We start from the raw sequence: 14750 nt of genomic DNA, 5'->3' as shown, positions 1-14750 counted from the left end.
TAGTGCATTCAGAAGTATTAATCGGGTGTCTTGAATCCGATTACTCGACCCGACCCGGTTCGGATCCGCATCGGGACCCGATTAAGAAGTTAAATCAGCAGCTCTGATTTGGGGTTCTTTGAAGAGAGGTCGAGACGACAATGGTTTTTGGGGATTCTCTGTGCAAAGAAAGAGGGGTTTGTCGAGAGAGAAATCGGATGTTGATTTTGTATGCTTGAAGCCGCAAAGCTTCACCCCTTTCCGATTTTAGTAGATTCTCGTTTCCTTCCGTGGAGTATGCTGTCGCCAAACCATGTAAGATCGTTCCTTTCTTGCTATTTGAGTTGATTTACTGATTTTGTATCTATTTCGTATTTCTCTATTTGATTATATACTTCGTGGTTAGTTATTCTCGGTTTATTGTGCTCAGATTTGTGTTTCTTATAACAATTGGTATTAGAGCGAGGTTTTCCGGTGACGGCACCGGATTTCTGTTTGTCCCTCTCTGTTTCCGCTGATGGGAAGAGAGCTCTCTGCCCCAAACTTCCATTTGGTGTTTTTCTGGAAGTGCCGAAAAGAGAATAATTTTTTTTTTCTGGGGGGCACTGTTCGTGGTTTCTGGAATTGCCAAGGAGAAGAAGAATTTTTTTTTTTTTTGGAGGGGCACTGTTCGGTGTTGGATTTTGAAAGTGAAAAGAGAGAGATTCTATTTATCAGAGAGGTCAGAGAGAAGATTTAAGCACTTGAGCATTTTTTTGTGATCGAGGGTATTTTGGTAATTATGACTACAAAGTATACATTAGAGAAATTTGATGGGCAGATGAGTTTCAGTTTGTGGCGCGTGAAGATACGTGCTTTGTTAGTACAACAAAGATTCCACAGAGCATTGAATGGAAAAGATAAGTTTCCAACTACGATGTCAAAAGAAGCTAAGGAGGATCTTGACATCAAAGCTCTCAGTTCCATTCAGTTGTGTTTGGCCGATGAGGTTTTGCGGGAAGTTGTAGGTGAGATGACAGTAGCTGGTTTGTGGCTGAAGTTGGAGAGTATTTATATGACTAAATCTCTCACGAACAGGCTGTATTTGAAGCAACGCTTTTACACTCTTTGGATGAAGGAAGGTATATCTCTCAAAGAACATCTTATTGAGTTCAATAAGATTGTTATGGATTTGAGAAATATAGAAGTTACCATTTAAGATGAGGATCAAACACTGATTGTGTTATGCTCTTTACCCCTATCCTATGAGCACTTCGTTACGATTATGCTCCATGAGCTTGATACCATCTCTATGGAGGATGTCAAGGCATCTTTATACTCAAACGAGTTGAAGAAGAAGGTATCTACCAATGGGAGCGAGGAGCAAGCAGATGGTCTGTTTGTTTGAGGGTGAACGAAAGAGAATGATTCTGGAGGCAGGGGCCGTTCTAGGCCGAAGTCAAAAGGGAAATGGGGCAAGTGCTGTTATTGTCATCAACCATATCATTTTGCAAGAGATTGTCCAAAACTCAAAGAGAAGGAGAAAAGAGAAGCAAATGAAGAAGTTGTTGGGGTTGTTGAAGATCATTCTGATGGTTCAGAATATGTTTTCACAGTTGAGTGCTGCACACTCACAGGAAGAGTGGATACTTGATTCGGGCCGCTCCTACCACATGTATCTTATCAAGGATTTTTTCTGCGACATATCAGTCGGTAGATGGTGGTACAGTTTTGATGGGGATTTTTTGCTCTATAAAACTGTTTGGGATTGGAACGGTTCAGATCAAGATGTATGGCAGTATAGTGAGAATTTTTTAAGAAGTTCGGCATGTTCCGGTTTTGTTTTTTCTCTAGGTTATCTTGTTTCCCTTGGTTGCAGATATACAGCTGAAGGTGGAGTTTTTTGGAGGTTTGTATGGGTACACTGGTTGTGATGAAAGGGAAAAAGGTTGGTAATTTTTTATGTGTTTCAGGGCAATACAGTCATAGGTATTGCAGCAGGTTTCTTATTTTCATATTCAGATATTGACATGACTCGTCTGTGGAATATTGGGTTAGGGCATATCAGTGAGTAGGTGGAGTTTTGAGGGTGATGAGTACGGCTACGCCGACATGGTCGCTTATGCATTACCTGTGGCAGAGACCGTTCAATTTCCAGAGCCCTCTAACTACTGTGAAGTTGTCACGGGTAGTAATGCTGCTCAATTCAGACGTTCAGGTTCTACACTCAAGTTCAAGCACGGTTTGGACTTTCGTTTGGTGTTTGCAGTACTTGAGGAGGATACCCTAAGAGGCAAGGTGGAGAAGGCGATAGACAAATTCAGTTTTTTAGAGAGGAGTAATCGAATTCAAGCCAAGGTGGAGATTTGTTAATCGGGTGTCTTGAATCCGATTACCAGACCCGACCCGGTTCGGATCTGCCTCGGGACCTGATTAAGAAGTTAAATCGGGAGCTCTGATTTGGGGGTTTTTTAGGAGAGGTCGAGACGAAGAGGGTTTTTGGGGATTCTCTGTGCAGAGAAAGAGGGGGGGGGGGGGGTTGAGTGAGAAATCAGACCTTGATTTTGTATGCTAGAAGCCGCAAAACTTCACCCCTTTCCGATTTTAGTGGATTCTCGTTTCTTTTCGTGGAGTAGGCTGTCGCCGAACCACGTAAGATCGTTCCCTTCGTGTTGTTTGAGTTGATTTACTAATTTTGCATCTATTTCGTATTTCTCTCTTTGATTATATACTTCGTGGCTAATTGTTCTCGGTTTATTGTGCTCGGATTTGTGTCTTCGTTATAACAAGAAATGGTAAAGATCCTATACTCTTTTTCCATCTTATGCGTTGAAAGTGGCCTTGCCTTGCTTTGGTTGAGGGTCTGAATTAGCTGCATTGCTGTTTTAATTGTATGAAAAAATGACGCATAGAAATCTTATCAAGGGAAATACTAGCTGCGATGTAGTTTCTGCTCTCTACCATGACATTAATTGGTCTTCTTCTCTTAAATGTTTTGCAAAACGGGAAGCGGCCATGGTCGTAAGTCTCACGGTGCACACATTCTGGGCTGCAAGTAGAGGCAAGGATTCCGGCTCTCTATGGCCATTCCTGTTCAGTTCGTTCCGTCTCAGGTAATAATCTGAGTACCCACTAGCTTGCAAACTAGTTAGAAAATTGAATTCCTGCTTTTGCGTTTAACTCTTTCTAATCAAAATTTCTTTTTCCTTCCCTTTTTTGTATCTATCTGAAAATTGCATGACGTGTCTTCAATTTATTTCTCTTGGATATGTTTTGCTTAGAAATATCTTCTCATTCTTTTCTTAGTTTCACGAGTTCCCAGCTAATTTTGGTTGGTTATTTTAATTTATGAAATAACTGTCTTAGAGATTGTTTAAAATATGAATTCTTCCATCATTTTATTTTCCACAATGATATACTCAAGTTGCAATTTGCCATTTTCAGTTCTGCACTACCAAATTGGGTTGGGTTGTTTCTGGGCGCGAAGATATCATGACAAGGAGAATGGGAGGAGGTTTGACGATCTGGGTCTTATGAATGAGTAACCAGTAAGGGGTTCTTCAACTCAAATTGGGGGTATGCATGGTGTAAATTGTCGAGGAGTGATTGGGGGCATCTAGATTGTAAATTGTAATAGACTTAGGGGGGTGCGCTTGCGAGCCAATCAAACAAATATCAATAAAACTATTTTTTTTCCTTTTTTTATTTTGGTGGGGAGGAGATGGGACTATACAAGGCTATTCTTTTGTTTTTGTGCCTATAGTAGCCCTTCCCTCCCCTCCCCTCCCTTGGGCAGTTTTAAGGCTCGTTTTTTGCATCCATTTTTCTTTACCTTCCTCTCTCGCTCTCATGCATTACAACCTCTCATTTTCCATTTTATTATTACGGCTATCACCCCTAATTGAGCTCGATCTTTCTGATAAACCGGCTGCAAGTTTCTAAGTTTATGGAACATATTTTGCCAAATTGTAACAGTTTTCTTCTCTTTATCCTGAATGTAACCAATGCTAACTCTCATTTTTGTGGCCATCGCAATTCACAGTTAACCAATTTTTTATCACTTTTGGTATTTACAGGATTAAATTTTTTTTAGCAGTGTGTGGTTCTAAACAATCCTGCATGTGTTATCATAAACAAGTTGAAATGTGTAATTCATAGAAGTGAGTAAAAGAAGGTTAATACAATGTATCAGATAATACGTATATCAAATTATATGACAGGATTTAATTTGAATGTTGGAACGGTGTATAGAAAAGAATTGTTTGTTTATTCGCTGTTTGAGCCTATGGTGGATAAGTTTTTGCATTATAGCTTATGTTTTTCTTCTTTTTAATGTGTTATTGGACATTACTTGTGTTTGTTCCGATAACAATTTGTCGGTGATGCAATGGCCTAAGCTTTTCATTATATCACCATCTGGTGGTTCCAAGCAACCGAGTCTATTGAAGATCATGTTGGTACTAGGCGGTTTGTGCATGCCATAATGTGTAATTGATAGATGAGATATCTTATGTAAATGGATGAATAGTGTATCATAAAATGGAATGTACTATAGAATTTTCCTGTCACAAGGCAATATGAAATTTTCTTTTTTAGATACCCGCACATCTTAAAAGAAAAGGTTTCTTCTGTATAAATATCTTCGTGCATTTTCAAAGTGAAATGGAAAGTGAAAGTGAAAATGCGAGTGAATTTCTTTTTTTTTATAGTGTGCACAAAGAAAAGTATAATGGAAAGTAATTATTTTTGTGTTAGTGTATGGTGAAAAGTATACTGACATAAAAAATTTATAAATAAAATAATCTAATAGATTAAACTTTTGTAAGATATTTTTTTATTTAAAATTTTCTATTAATAAGTTAAGATAGATATTTTAACTTGTTTGAATTAATAAATAATTACAAAAATAAATTAACTTTATTTATTTATTTAAATATATTAAAAAATATTTAAAAATAATTTACTTTTAGAATATCCAAATGCTTAATTAAATTTTTAATTTTTAATATCTAAATTCTCACTTTTAAAATATTAACTAATATAATATTAAACATTATTAATTTATGTAAATAAAAAAGAGGGTATTTATTACACAAAATTACTTTTATAAATTTAATTTGATATTATAGTTTTATTTAACTAAACTAAAATATATTTTTAACTTTTTTAAATTAATAAACACTTAAAATTAATTAATATTATTTGTTAAATTAAATTTATAAAAATAAAATGATTAAAATCTTTTCTTTTTTAATATCCAAATTTTAATCAAATTGTTATTTTAAAATATCTAAATTCTCACTCTGAAAATATTCATTAAATATAATAATAAAAATATGGAATTTATATAAATAAAAAAGGTATTTTACTATATAAAATTTTATAGATTTAGATTTTATTTTACTAAACTAAAATAAATTTTAACTTGTTTTAAATTAAAAATAATTTTAATTTAATTTATAAAAATAAAATGATCTAACAAAAACTTGCTTTAATAATATCCAAACTCTTAATCAAATTGTTACTTTTGTAATATCTAAATTGTCACTCTTAAATTAGAAATCTTATATAATATTAAAATCATGAATTTATATAAAAAAAGAGGATAATTTATTATATAAAATTACTCTTATAGATTTAATTTTTATAACATAATTTTATTTAACTATTTTTTTATAAACTAAGATAATTTCAAACTAGTTTAAATTATTAAATAATTTAAAATTAAATTAAGCTTTAATTTTTAATTAAATGTATAAAATAAAACACTTAACAAATGTTTAATTTTATTATATCCAAATGCACGAGTGAGAGGGCAGAATGAGTATAACAAGAGGAGTGAAAATGAATTTGCTAGTTTGAGGGATGATTTCATTTTCACTCGTTTTTTTTAAGAAAGAGTAAAAGTGAATAAGGTAATTAACTTTCACTCGCCACTTACAAGCACACTAATAGATTTTGGGTTAGTGCATTTTGAAAGTGAATTACTTTTTTTTATTAGTATATAATGAAAAGCACATAAGAAATTTATTAATAAAATATTTTAATAGATTTAAGATTTATAAGATATTTTTATTTAAATTTTCTATTAATAAGTTAAGATAGATTTTTAACTTGGCTGAATTAATAAATTAAATTTTATTTATTTAATTAAATATATAAAAATAAAATACTTAAACAAATTTTAATATCCAAATAATTAATCAAATTGTTACTTTTTAGTATCTAAATTCTTACACTTAAAATACTAAGTAAATATAATATTATAAATTATAAACTTATGTAAATAAAAAAAGAGTATTTTATTATACAAAATTATTTTTATAAATTTAAATTTATGAGATAGTTTTATTTTAAAAAAACTAAAGGAGCTAGAAAGCATGACAGTCCCATCCCCAACTTTTTGATATCCTTCCTTTATTCGGATCAGAAAGAAATGACGACATGGTCTAAAGCACAAACGGAGTAGGTCAGGCACAAGTGGATTACCGAAAGCCAACAAAGTTAGCCACAGAATCCATATATCTGCAAGTATCTGGTTCGATCTATGCATCTCCGTCAAGGAAAAAGGAAACGGATGAGCAAGCCATCGGTAAAGTGAAGAGTTGCAGCCGCTCTCGTGGAAGCCTTCAACTAGATAAAATAGCCATGCACTGATTCTCTGAGAAGAACAAAAGATGTCAAGGAGATGCGAGCTAGTGATACGGCTTCTTTCTGCTTTCTGTCTGTACTTTGATGCGGAAATATAGTGATAGCACGCATAGAATGTACCTTGCTCCGTCCCTCAACCATAGAAAACTTTTGGACGTTACTGTTTTGATAAAGAAGAGGCGGCCATTGGTAAACCAAACAGTGGCCCATGTCTTCTTCTTAATTTGCTTCTCTGGCAAGGGTAAAAGATAAAGACGTGATTGTTCTGCCATTGAAGGGTGGAGGATGTAACAAGTAATATCAGGAGCACTTACAGAGCTTCTAGCAAGCTGGTCTTGGAATCCACGAGATAAACATCAGAATTTCCTTTTTTTTTTTTTATACATTGGAAGGGACGACTTTCCCTCTTTTTAGGGTTCACTTTGATATGTTTCCAGCCTTCATATCATCATTCTGGGAAGAAATGAACATGACAGAAATCAATATATGTCCAGAAATGAAATTAATTAACAGGGCATAAAATATTCAACACAGACACCAAGAGGGAGAGATCGTGCAGGACGCAATTCGGTAAGATCAAACCTTGCTGAATAGTGAAAAAGTACTGTGATTAGTGAGAAAGAAGCCTATGCGCTGACGGAAGATCAGAGAACACACTCCCAGCAAAAACAAAGACTCTCTGGCTGTTGACGGGTTGTGCTCTCTCTCTTCTGTCAACAACGGCTCTCAATACTCCCTCTTTTTCTCCTTCCAACTTCATGGTTATTATTCCGTTACACAATCTCCTGAAGAAATTAAAAAAAAAAAAAAACCAATGTCAGATATAAATCACAACATTATCAGCTGACAGCATGCATGCTTCGATTTATGATTTTGCTTGTCCGTGCATGGAGGCTCTCAGCTGTCTTGACCTAAGATCAAATTACGACAACGTCCCCGTTCAGAAAACGATGCACCAGAGCCTTGAAAAGCAACAGAAAGCGCATAAACGCCAAAATTTCCTTAGATAAAATGCTCCATGAGTAAGCATTAAAAAATGAGTAGAATACCTCCGGAGAAGAGAAGAAAACAGAAAGCTCCATTTACAGGGCTTAGCATCTCGATCCTTGAAACAACATTTTACAGAGATCGACTCCAAGATTTCAAAGAAAAAAAAAACGAAGAAGAAGGAAACAGAGAAAGAAGAGAAAACGAATTAGGTATTGTTGGAAGGCTAGGGCACAGAGCGCCAATGGAATAGTATGACAAAGAGAGACAGTGAAGCTGGTTAATATAGGCAGCGTGGGCGGGAGGACGACCAGCCAAGCCGGAAATTGCGACGCCTCAAAGGGTGGAGGACGACCAGCTAAGCCGGTAATTGCCACGCTTCGACGGGTACAGGACGACCGGCTAAGCCGGTAATTGCGACGCCCTCAACCGGTGAACGACGTTAGATTGGTCCCCACATGCAGAGATGCGTAACAGGCCTCCCCGTATATATGGATTCCTCCAAAATTAGTTAAAGATAGCTGTCGTATAATTGATAGTAATTACAAGAAACGGAAAGGGAGTAAATGAGGAACCGAAAAAGGGGTTAATGAGGGTGACCGACTGTTGCAGGTTTTCCCGATAAAGGCCTCTTCGGCCGTATCCGTCATGTACGCCACGTGACCTCAAGCGAAGGGAATCTTTCCTCTGTTACGTGACTTGCCAAAAAAGACGTGATATTCTCGTGACTCGTTGGTCTGAGCTTCAGACCCGAGAACCGAGTCACCCTCAGCAAAATCCAGGTATATCAACTAAGCCGGACCGGACGGGTTCTCATGGCCCTTTGCACCCATGGCACCCAATTTTCATTTTTACCTTCAAAATTAATTAAATCGAATAAATTAAAATTTAATTTCTTCTTGCTTACATTTATTTATTACATTATAGATATTTGGTGCATTTACTCTTAATTGTGAATAATTAACCTCAAATTAAGAACTTGTCACAAGGAGTAGAGTCCAATTGAAGAAAAAGGCCATAGCATTTCAAAATTCAAAAATTTAACTCCGTCTACAAGTTGATAGAATTGAGCACATAGCTAATGGAGTCAATCACATGGTCAATAGAATCGAATACATGATCTTAAAGCTAAACACAACTAGAAACGGCTGAATATCAAATGTCTGGTAAAAATAACTCAAAATCACTACAAAGAAACTCGCAAAGCATTTCCATCAGCCTAATGTGACATATAAATCAAGCATGAAAAGTCAAAAACAAACATCTCTAACAAGGAAAGACTAATAGAAGCTTCAAAACTCTTATGTTCATCAGAGAGAAAAAAAAAATCAACTTTAGAATTACTCTCCCTACAACTTACACTTGACATAAGCTATCCGTCCTATTTCTTTTCTTCCTTCTCTGCTTCAGCAGCTTTCTTCGACCTTGCACCCTGGTGACGCTTGTTCGTCCTTTCAAGCCGAAGCTTCTGATATGCCTTGAACGCCTTCATCTCAGCACTGACATTAACCAAATCAACCCGTGGCAGCACACCAGTGATAGGCAGGTATTCACCTTGGACCTGACTAGCTGAAGCCAGTTCCTCCCAACTTGAATCTCCATTCTGGGAACAAACATGAAACCACCAGTTTAGATCAATAACCAAATCAAACCAAGTAAATCCTCGACCAAATACATCCTCACATCCAAACTTTCAACATTACCTTGAATTTGACAGATCGTCTCGGGAAGATAACTAGTTTTGCCTTGTACATTTTCAACCTTTGAACATTGGCCTGAAGACTCTCCAATGATCGATTTTTACGGCGGTGATCCACACCAATACCAATAGTTGGGGCCAATTTCTTTGGAATACCAGCCGCCTAGAAGACAGACACATACTACATCAGAAATGATAACTAGCCATAAACTCTCTTATCCAAATACAAAAGCGTGGAATGTACTAACCAAATCACACACACACACACACACACATATATATATATATATATATATATATATATATATAATTACAATACATCATAGTAAATGTACAGGAATGTCTTAAAATTAAACAGTGATCAAAGGTGGACTTTTTTTTTGTTCATTGAGTTTTTTGAATGTTGAAGACCTTACCCTCGTGCACTCAAACCTAAGAACTCACACTAAGCCCCCTCCTCTCCCATAGCCAATGAGCCAAATACCCAAATCCACAAGGTCCAAATTAATGCAACCAAAAAATACCAAATTACAGATATGATAATTGCTACAGAGGATGACATAACAGGCATCAGCAAGAAAACTTCAGAGAAAATAAGAGGATGTTATAGTATATTTAATAAATATAATAAAAAGGTAAAACAACATGCTTGTTAGAACAGGACTTCAAGAATCGTACCCTTTGCTCCTCATGCTATTTTTCAGGGAACAATTTATTGAGACAAAGAAATATATTCGCTTCTCATGAACTATAACAACAGTAATGCAAGATAATATTGCTCCACAAAGAAATGTCCAAAATCCACCATCTAATATTTGTAGGCACCTCAATTTTTACGTCACAAGAAAAGGAGCTTGGTAGAGAAACAACTAGTAGATTGAAATGCAAGCAATGATCACCACAGTTTTGTCATTTTTCCCCACAAGTAACACCTTGTACCCTATAACATTTTTTAAAAAAAATGTTGCATCTACGGACATAGCCACAGCTCAAATAGTTAGCATTTCTTAATCAGCACCTTTTTTTTAAATGGTGGATCAGCACTCTTTTTTTAAAGTAAACAGTACATGGTTTAATCAGTTTATTACAAGAGAAGCAACTAGTACTGAAGGCAAAAGTGTCTTTTAATAAATTAATTATTGTAAAAAGTAAGGAGAGAGAGATGGAGAGAGAATGAGAGAATGAGAAAAAGAGAGAAGATAGAGGAGAAAGCTCAAAAGAATGAGCTGCGTTAGGGGTTGTACATGACCCCCAACCTATTTATTTAAGTGGCTATAATAAATTTACAAAATTACCCCTCACTTAAGTGCAACCCTAATCTTCATATATCTCTCATTCTATATGTCCAATGTACATAAAACTTGGACTATAGACATAATTCAACATAGGAAACAAGATTACATCAGAATATAAATGTGAGGGTAAGGAAAAATGACCAAAATACCCCTGTACTAGCTTTTCAACACTCCCCCTTAAGTTGAAGCATCAAAGAGGCCCAATTTGCTACAGAAGTTCAAAAATTCACGCTTCCCAAGTGCTTTAGTGAAAAATCACCAAGTTAATCACCAGATCGAATATATGGGATTGCCACCTCCTCCTTCATCACAACATCCTGAATGAAATGACAGTCTACCTCTATATGTGTCATTCTCTCATGAAACACCGGATTACTAGCAATAAAGATTGTTGCCTAGTTATCACAGTACATAGTCATAGGTTCCTTCTGATAAAAGTCTAACTCCTGGGCAACAAATCTCACCCACATTAATTCACCTACGGTGTGAGCCACATCGCTTTATATTTCACTTCTGCACTAGATCAAGCAACAACATTCTGTTTTTACTCTTCTAGTTGATTAAGTTTCCTCCCAGAAACACACAATATCCAGTGGTTGATTTTCTATAAAACTTGGAACCTGCAGAATCGGCATCAGAAAAAAGTTTCAATACTCAAGCGATCATTGGGTCTAAAGAAAAGACTTGTCCCCGATGCTCCTTTTAGATATCTTAAGATTCTCTATGCAACCTCTAGGTGAATCTTAATTGAATATTCCATGAATTGACTCACTATACTGACTGCAAATGAGATATTTGGCTAGTAACTGTAGCATATATGAGTTTGCCCACTAATCTCCAATACATTGTTTTATCTTTCAATTCCAGGCTTTGATGCCATGTAAAAAGTAAGGAGAAAGAGAGAGATGAAAGGAAAGAGAGAAGATGGAGGAGAAAGCTCAAAAGAATGAACTACGTTAGGGATCGTGCACAACCCCAACCTATTTATTTAAGTGGCTATGATAAATTTATAAAATTGCCCTCACTTAAGTGAAATCCTAATCTTCTTATATGGCTCATTCTACATGTCCTATATACATGAAACTTGGACTATAGACATAATTCAACATAGAGAACAAGATTACATCAGAATATGAATGTGAGGGTAAGGTGAAATGACCAAAATCCCTTGTACTAGTTTTTCAACAACTATCTTAAAAAACAGAGGAAATAGGACTAGTATTATATTATAATGAAAATGCATAGAGCATACCAATGTCCAAGACGCTCACTTACTAGAGAAAGCTCAAACTACAGTATACAAATCATATCAATTTCAACATGCAGCATGCCAATAAAACACTGCCACCATGAATTTTCATTGACATGAATCTTCTCCATCCAAAAGCAACTAGACCAGAGCAATATATAGAAAAAGGAAAGATCTTCTTACCAGAAATAACTCATAATCTTCCCAATTATGACATTTCACATCAAGAGGAAAGGACAGAGAACATGTAAATTAAGTTTTAGATGGAAACCTTGAGTTCCTCAAGAGAGAAACCTCTGCCTGCCCTGACTTTCATATTGTACTTCAGGGTTTGAGCATGTACAATTGGACGAATAGGTCCGGATGTTGGCCTTGGGAAAATCTTTACAGCCTTCTTCTGACGAGCTACAGAAGATCATATAGCTTACATTAATATAGTCTTACTCAATGAACAGCCTGAAAAACAATAATAATTAATTTAATTTTTTTTTTAAACAGTTGCTTACCAATGCGTCTCCTTTGCTTCCGAGCGGGCTGATCGAACCACGTTTTCACATAGTTTTGCCAATGCTTCTTAAAGTGCCCATTAGGCACAACATTGTTATGCTTCACCATACTTTACCTGACAGAGGATTAGAAATTTTTAATTCAATTACCAAAATAGATAGCAATCTTCAAATGCTTTCTTAAAAAATCCAAAGTTTTCAGCACGTAACAATCAAGAATCCAGCTATCGTAGCATCCAATCACAGATCAAAATCCAATGTAAGTACTCGCTCCAGAGCCTAATGCTCGACAGCAGTGGAACTAACCTAGTAATAAGATAAAAAATAATACTAGAGAGAAAATATGTCTGTAGTGATCCAGAAACTTCCAAATAAGGGCACTCCCGACAGTACATCAGAACCATAGTTACCACCAACACCTAATCATCAAATCAAGCTCAATGGCAAATTACAAGTGTAAAGCCCTGTACATTCATCAAAAGCAAACTACGCCATCCAAGAGATTTGGTATTGTATAACCCCAAACCTTCAAACTTTCAGACCCTGAAAATCTCCAGATACATGACGAAAGCCGCGAAGAGACTTCTCAAATAATGAAAAATTAGAAGTGTCCACGAACAAGCAAATAAAGATGAAGAACTTGAGAAGAAAATAACAGTCCAGTACCTCTGCTGACGAAGGGGAGAGAGTTTCCAATGATCGCCCAACGCAGTGGCTCGCTCCGGTGTAAAACAGACCATTGCGAGGCTATATAGAAGAAGAGGAATTCCTGAGTTGACCTTAGGAATTATGAAAAGGTTTGTTGTGTCCTCTTATGGATTGGCGGAAGCCGGCTTCGGCAGCATCGGCCAGGGCTGGGAAAGAGCCCATTTGTCACGTAAATACTTATGCATTATCATTTTTGAATAATCATTATTTTAAAACCGGGTAAAAAAATAAAAATAAAGTAAATGTAACCCACTTGTTAATTCCAGTAAATTTTTAAAAAACAATTCTTGAAAAAGGAAAGAAAAAACCGAAGCCTAATATGTTGGAAACCTGGAAATTTCGTTTCTATTCATTCCTCTGAGATGAGTTCTAAGCATCTGGGATTTACTGAAATTGCGAAACCCAACCCTAGCGAAAATGGCAAAAAGCGGACTTTTGATCTCGGCAAAGGGAGCGAGGTTGTCTACATCCCTCGGTTTTTGCCCTTCGAGGAGTCCTGGAATTTGTTCGATTATCTTGACAAGCAAATTCCGTGGACGAGGCCTTCTATTCGCGTCTTTGGTCGATCTTGCATCCAGGTTTGGCGCTCCAGTGTATTTTTTCGAAGTAAAATCATTTGTTAAGTATTGTTAGTAAACCTTGAAAGGACGGTTCTTGATTAAATACCTATTCGAACCACCCATCTTCTTCGTTGCATCTCCGGAAATGGATGCAAGCTTACATCGATGACTGTATTCTTCGGTGTTCTCTTTAATATCCCTTCGTGTATCCTCTTTTGCAGCCTAGAGATACATGCTACATCGCTAGTGAAGGGCTGCCTGAACTCAGATATAGTGGATACCAGCCGCATGCTTATTCTTGGGACGATTATCCTCCGCTAAAAGACATTTTGGCAGCTGTAAGGACCTTTTGCTGATTATGTAGATGAAAAAAACCGAAACATATGAGGACTGAGCCATCTTGTTTAAATCTTCGTACTCCATGAACTTGATCGTTATTATAATCATCATCATGGAGTATGATATGGTTAAGTTTAGACTGTTTTCGAGCCTCATAGATCTTGCTTTCATGGTGCAGGTTCACAAAGCTCTTCCTGGGAGCAACTTTAACAGTTTACTCTTGAATCGTTACAAGAACGGTTCTGATTATGTGGCCTGGCATGCTGATGATGAAAAACTCTACGGTCTCACACCGGAGATTGCATCAGTATCCTTTGGGTGTGAAAGGGAGTTCTTGCTCAAGAAGAAACCAAGCAGAACAACCTCAGGTGCCATCCACAGAAAGGATAATACTGATATTCTGCTTTCTAAAATTCTTTTATTAACCTTTTCAGTTTATATATCTCAATTGTGCAGCTCAATCTATTGGCAGTCGAGTAAACGAAGGGTCTTCTTCTCGGCATTCGTTTATTCTGAAGCATGGCTCTTTGTTGGTAATGAGAGGCTACACCCAGCGTGATTGGCTGCATTCTGTACCCAAACGTGTAAAAGCCCATTCTGTTCGGATCAACCTCACTTTCAGACATGTACCAATATAGTTTTTTATTTCCTTATGAAGCCTTGAGGACATGTTTTAATCTCTATATAAGAAAGATGGAAGGAAGCCAATCGTCTCCAGAAATGTCTCCTATGTATGGGCCGCTTCAATTCGCACCTCAGTTCTACAGAGAAAATTTGTTGGGAGTAAAGCGATCAAAG

At 36.3% G+C, this 14750-nt stretch overlaps 2 protein-coding genes and 1 long non-coding RNA gene across 6 annotated transcripts; 1 reads left to right on the top strand and 2 right to left on the bottom strand.

Annotated features, from left to right (window-relative positions):
- Positions 1-6327: 6327 nt before the first annotated feature.
- Positions 6328-7857, bottom strand: LOC137941501 (uncharacterized). Of its 3 annotated transcripts, none has more exons than XR_011110413.1 (4): positions 7659-7857; positions 7521-7571; positions 6924-7394; positions 6328-6841 (listed from the first exon to the last, which is right to left on the bottom strand). It is a non-coding gene; the product is annotated as an uncharacterized lncRNA (long non-coding RNA). The 3 variants fall into 3 exon arrangements; XR_011110414.1 differs by lacking the exon at positions 7521-7571 and having other exon boundaries at positions 6329-6841; positions 6924-7062; positions 7192-7394; positions 7659-7856; XR_011110412.1 differs by lacking the exon at positions 7521-7571 and having other exon boundaries at positions 6329-6841; positions 7659-7856.
- Positions 7858-8598: 741 nt separating this feature from the next.
- LOC137940079 (large ribosomal subunit protein eL13z-like) lies at positions 8599-13103 on the bottom strand. The gene is made up of 5 exons (XM_068784998.1): positions 13012-13103; positions 12346-12461; positions 12111-12244; positions 9300-9458; positions 8599-9199 (listed from the first exon to the last, which is right to left on the bottom strand). Exons 2-5 carry the CDS (start codon positions 12452-12454, stop codon positions 8978-8980), a joined length of 624 nt encoding a protein of 207 aa, XP_068641099.1. The 5' UTR covers positions 12455-12461; positions 13012-13103; the 3' UTR covers positions 8599-8977.
- A 293-nt stretch (positions 13104-13396) lies between these two features.
- On the top strand, positions 13397-14749 carry LOC137940078 (DNA oxidative demethylase ALKBH2). 2 transcript variants are annotated; one of them, XM_068784996.1, is made up of 4 exons: positions 13397-13614; positions 13835-13951; positions 14131-14320; positions 14409-14749. In XM_068784996.1, the coding sequence occupies exons 1-4, from the start codon at positions 13471-13473 to the stop codon at positions 14588-14590; spliced, it is 633 nt and encodes a 210-aa protein (XP_068641097.1). In that variant the 5' UTR covers positions 13397-13470; the 3' UTR covers positions 14591-14749. The 2 variants fall into 2 exon arrangements, with proteins under 2 accessions (XP_068641097.1, XP_068641096.1); XM_068784995.1 differs by having other exon boundaries at positions 13397-13631; positions 14409-14747.
- The last annotated feature ends 1 nt before the right edge of the window (position 14750 follows it).

Source organism: Aristolochia californica, unplaced genomic scaffold (assembly GCF_029961685.1).
Source record: "Aristolochia californica isolate CCGP_79_NKW_82.1479 unplaced genomic scaffold, dmAriCali1.0.hap1 SCAF_9, whole genome shotgun sequence".
In the NCBI taxonomy this organism is placed as follows: Eukaryota; Viridiplantae; Streptophyta; class Magnoliopsida; order Piperales; family Aristolochiaceae; genus Aristolochia; species Aristolochia californica.
The sequence above is the reverse complement of the archived record's forward strand: the minus strand, read 5'-3'. Positions and strand labels throughout refer to the sequence as shown.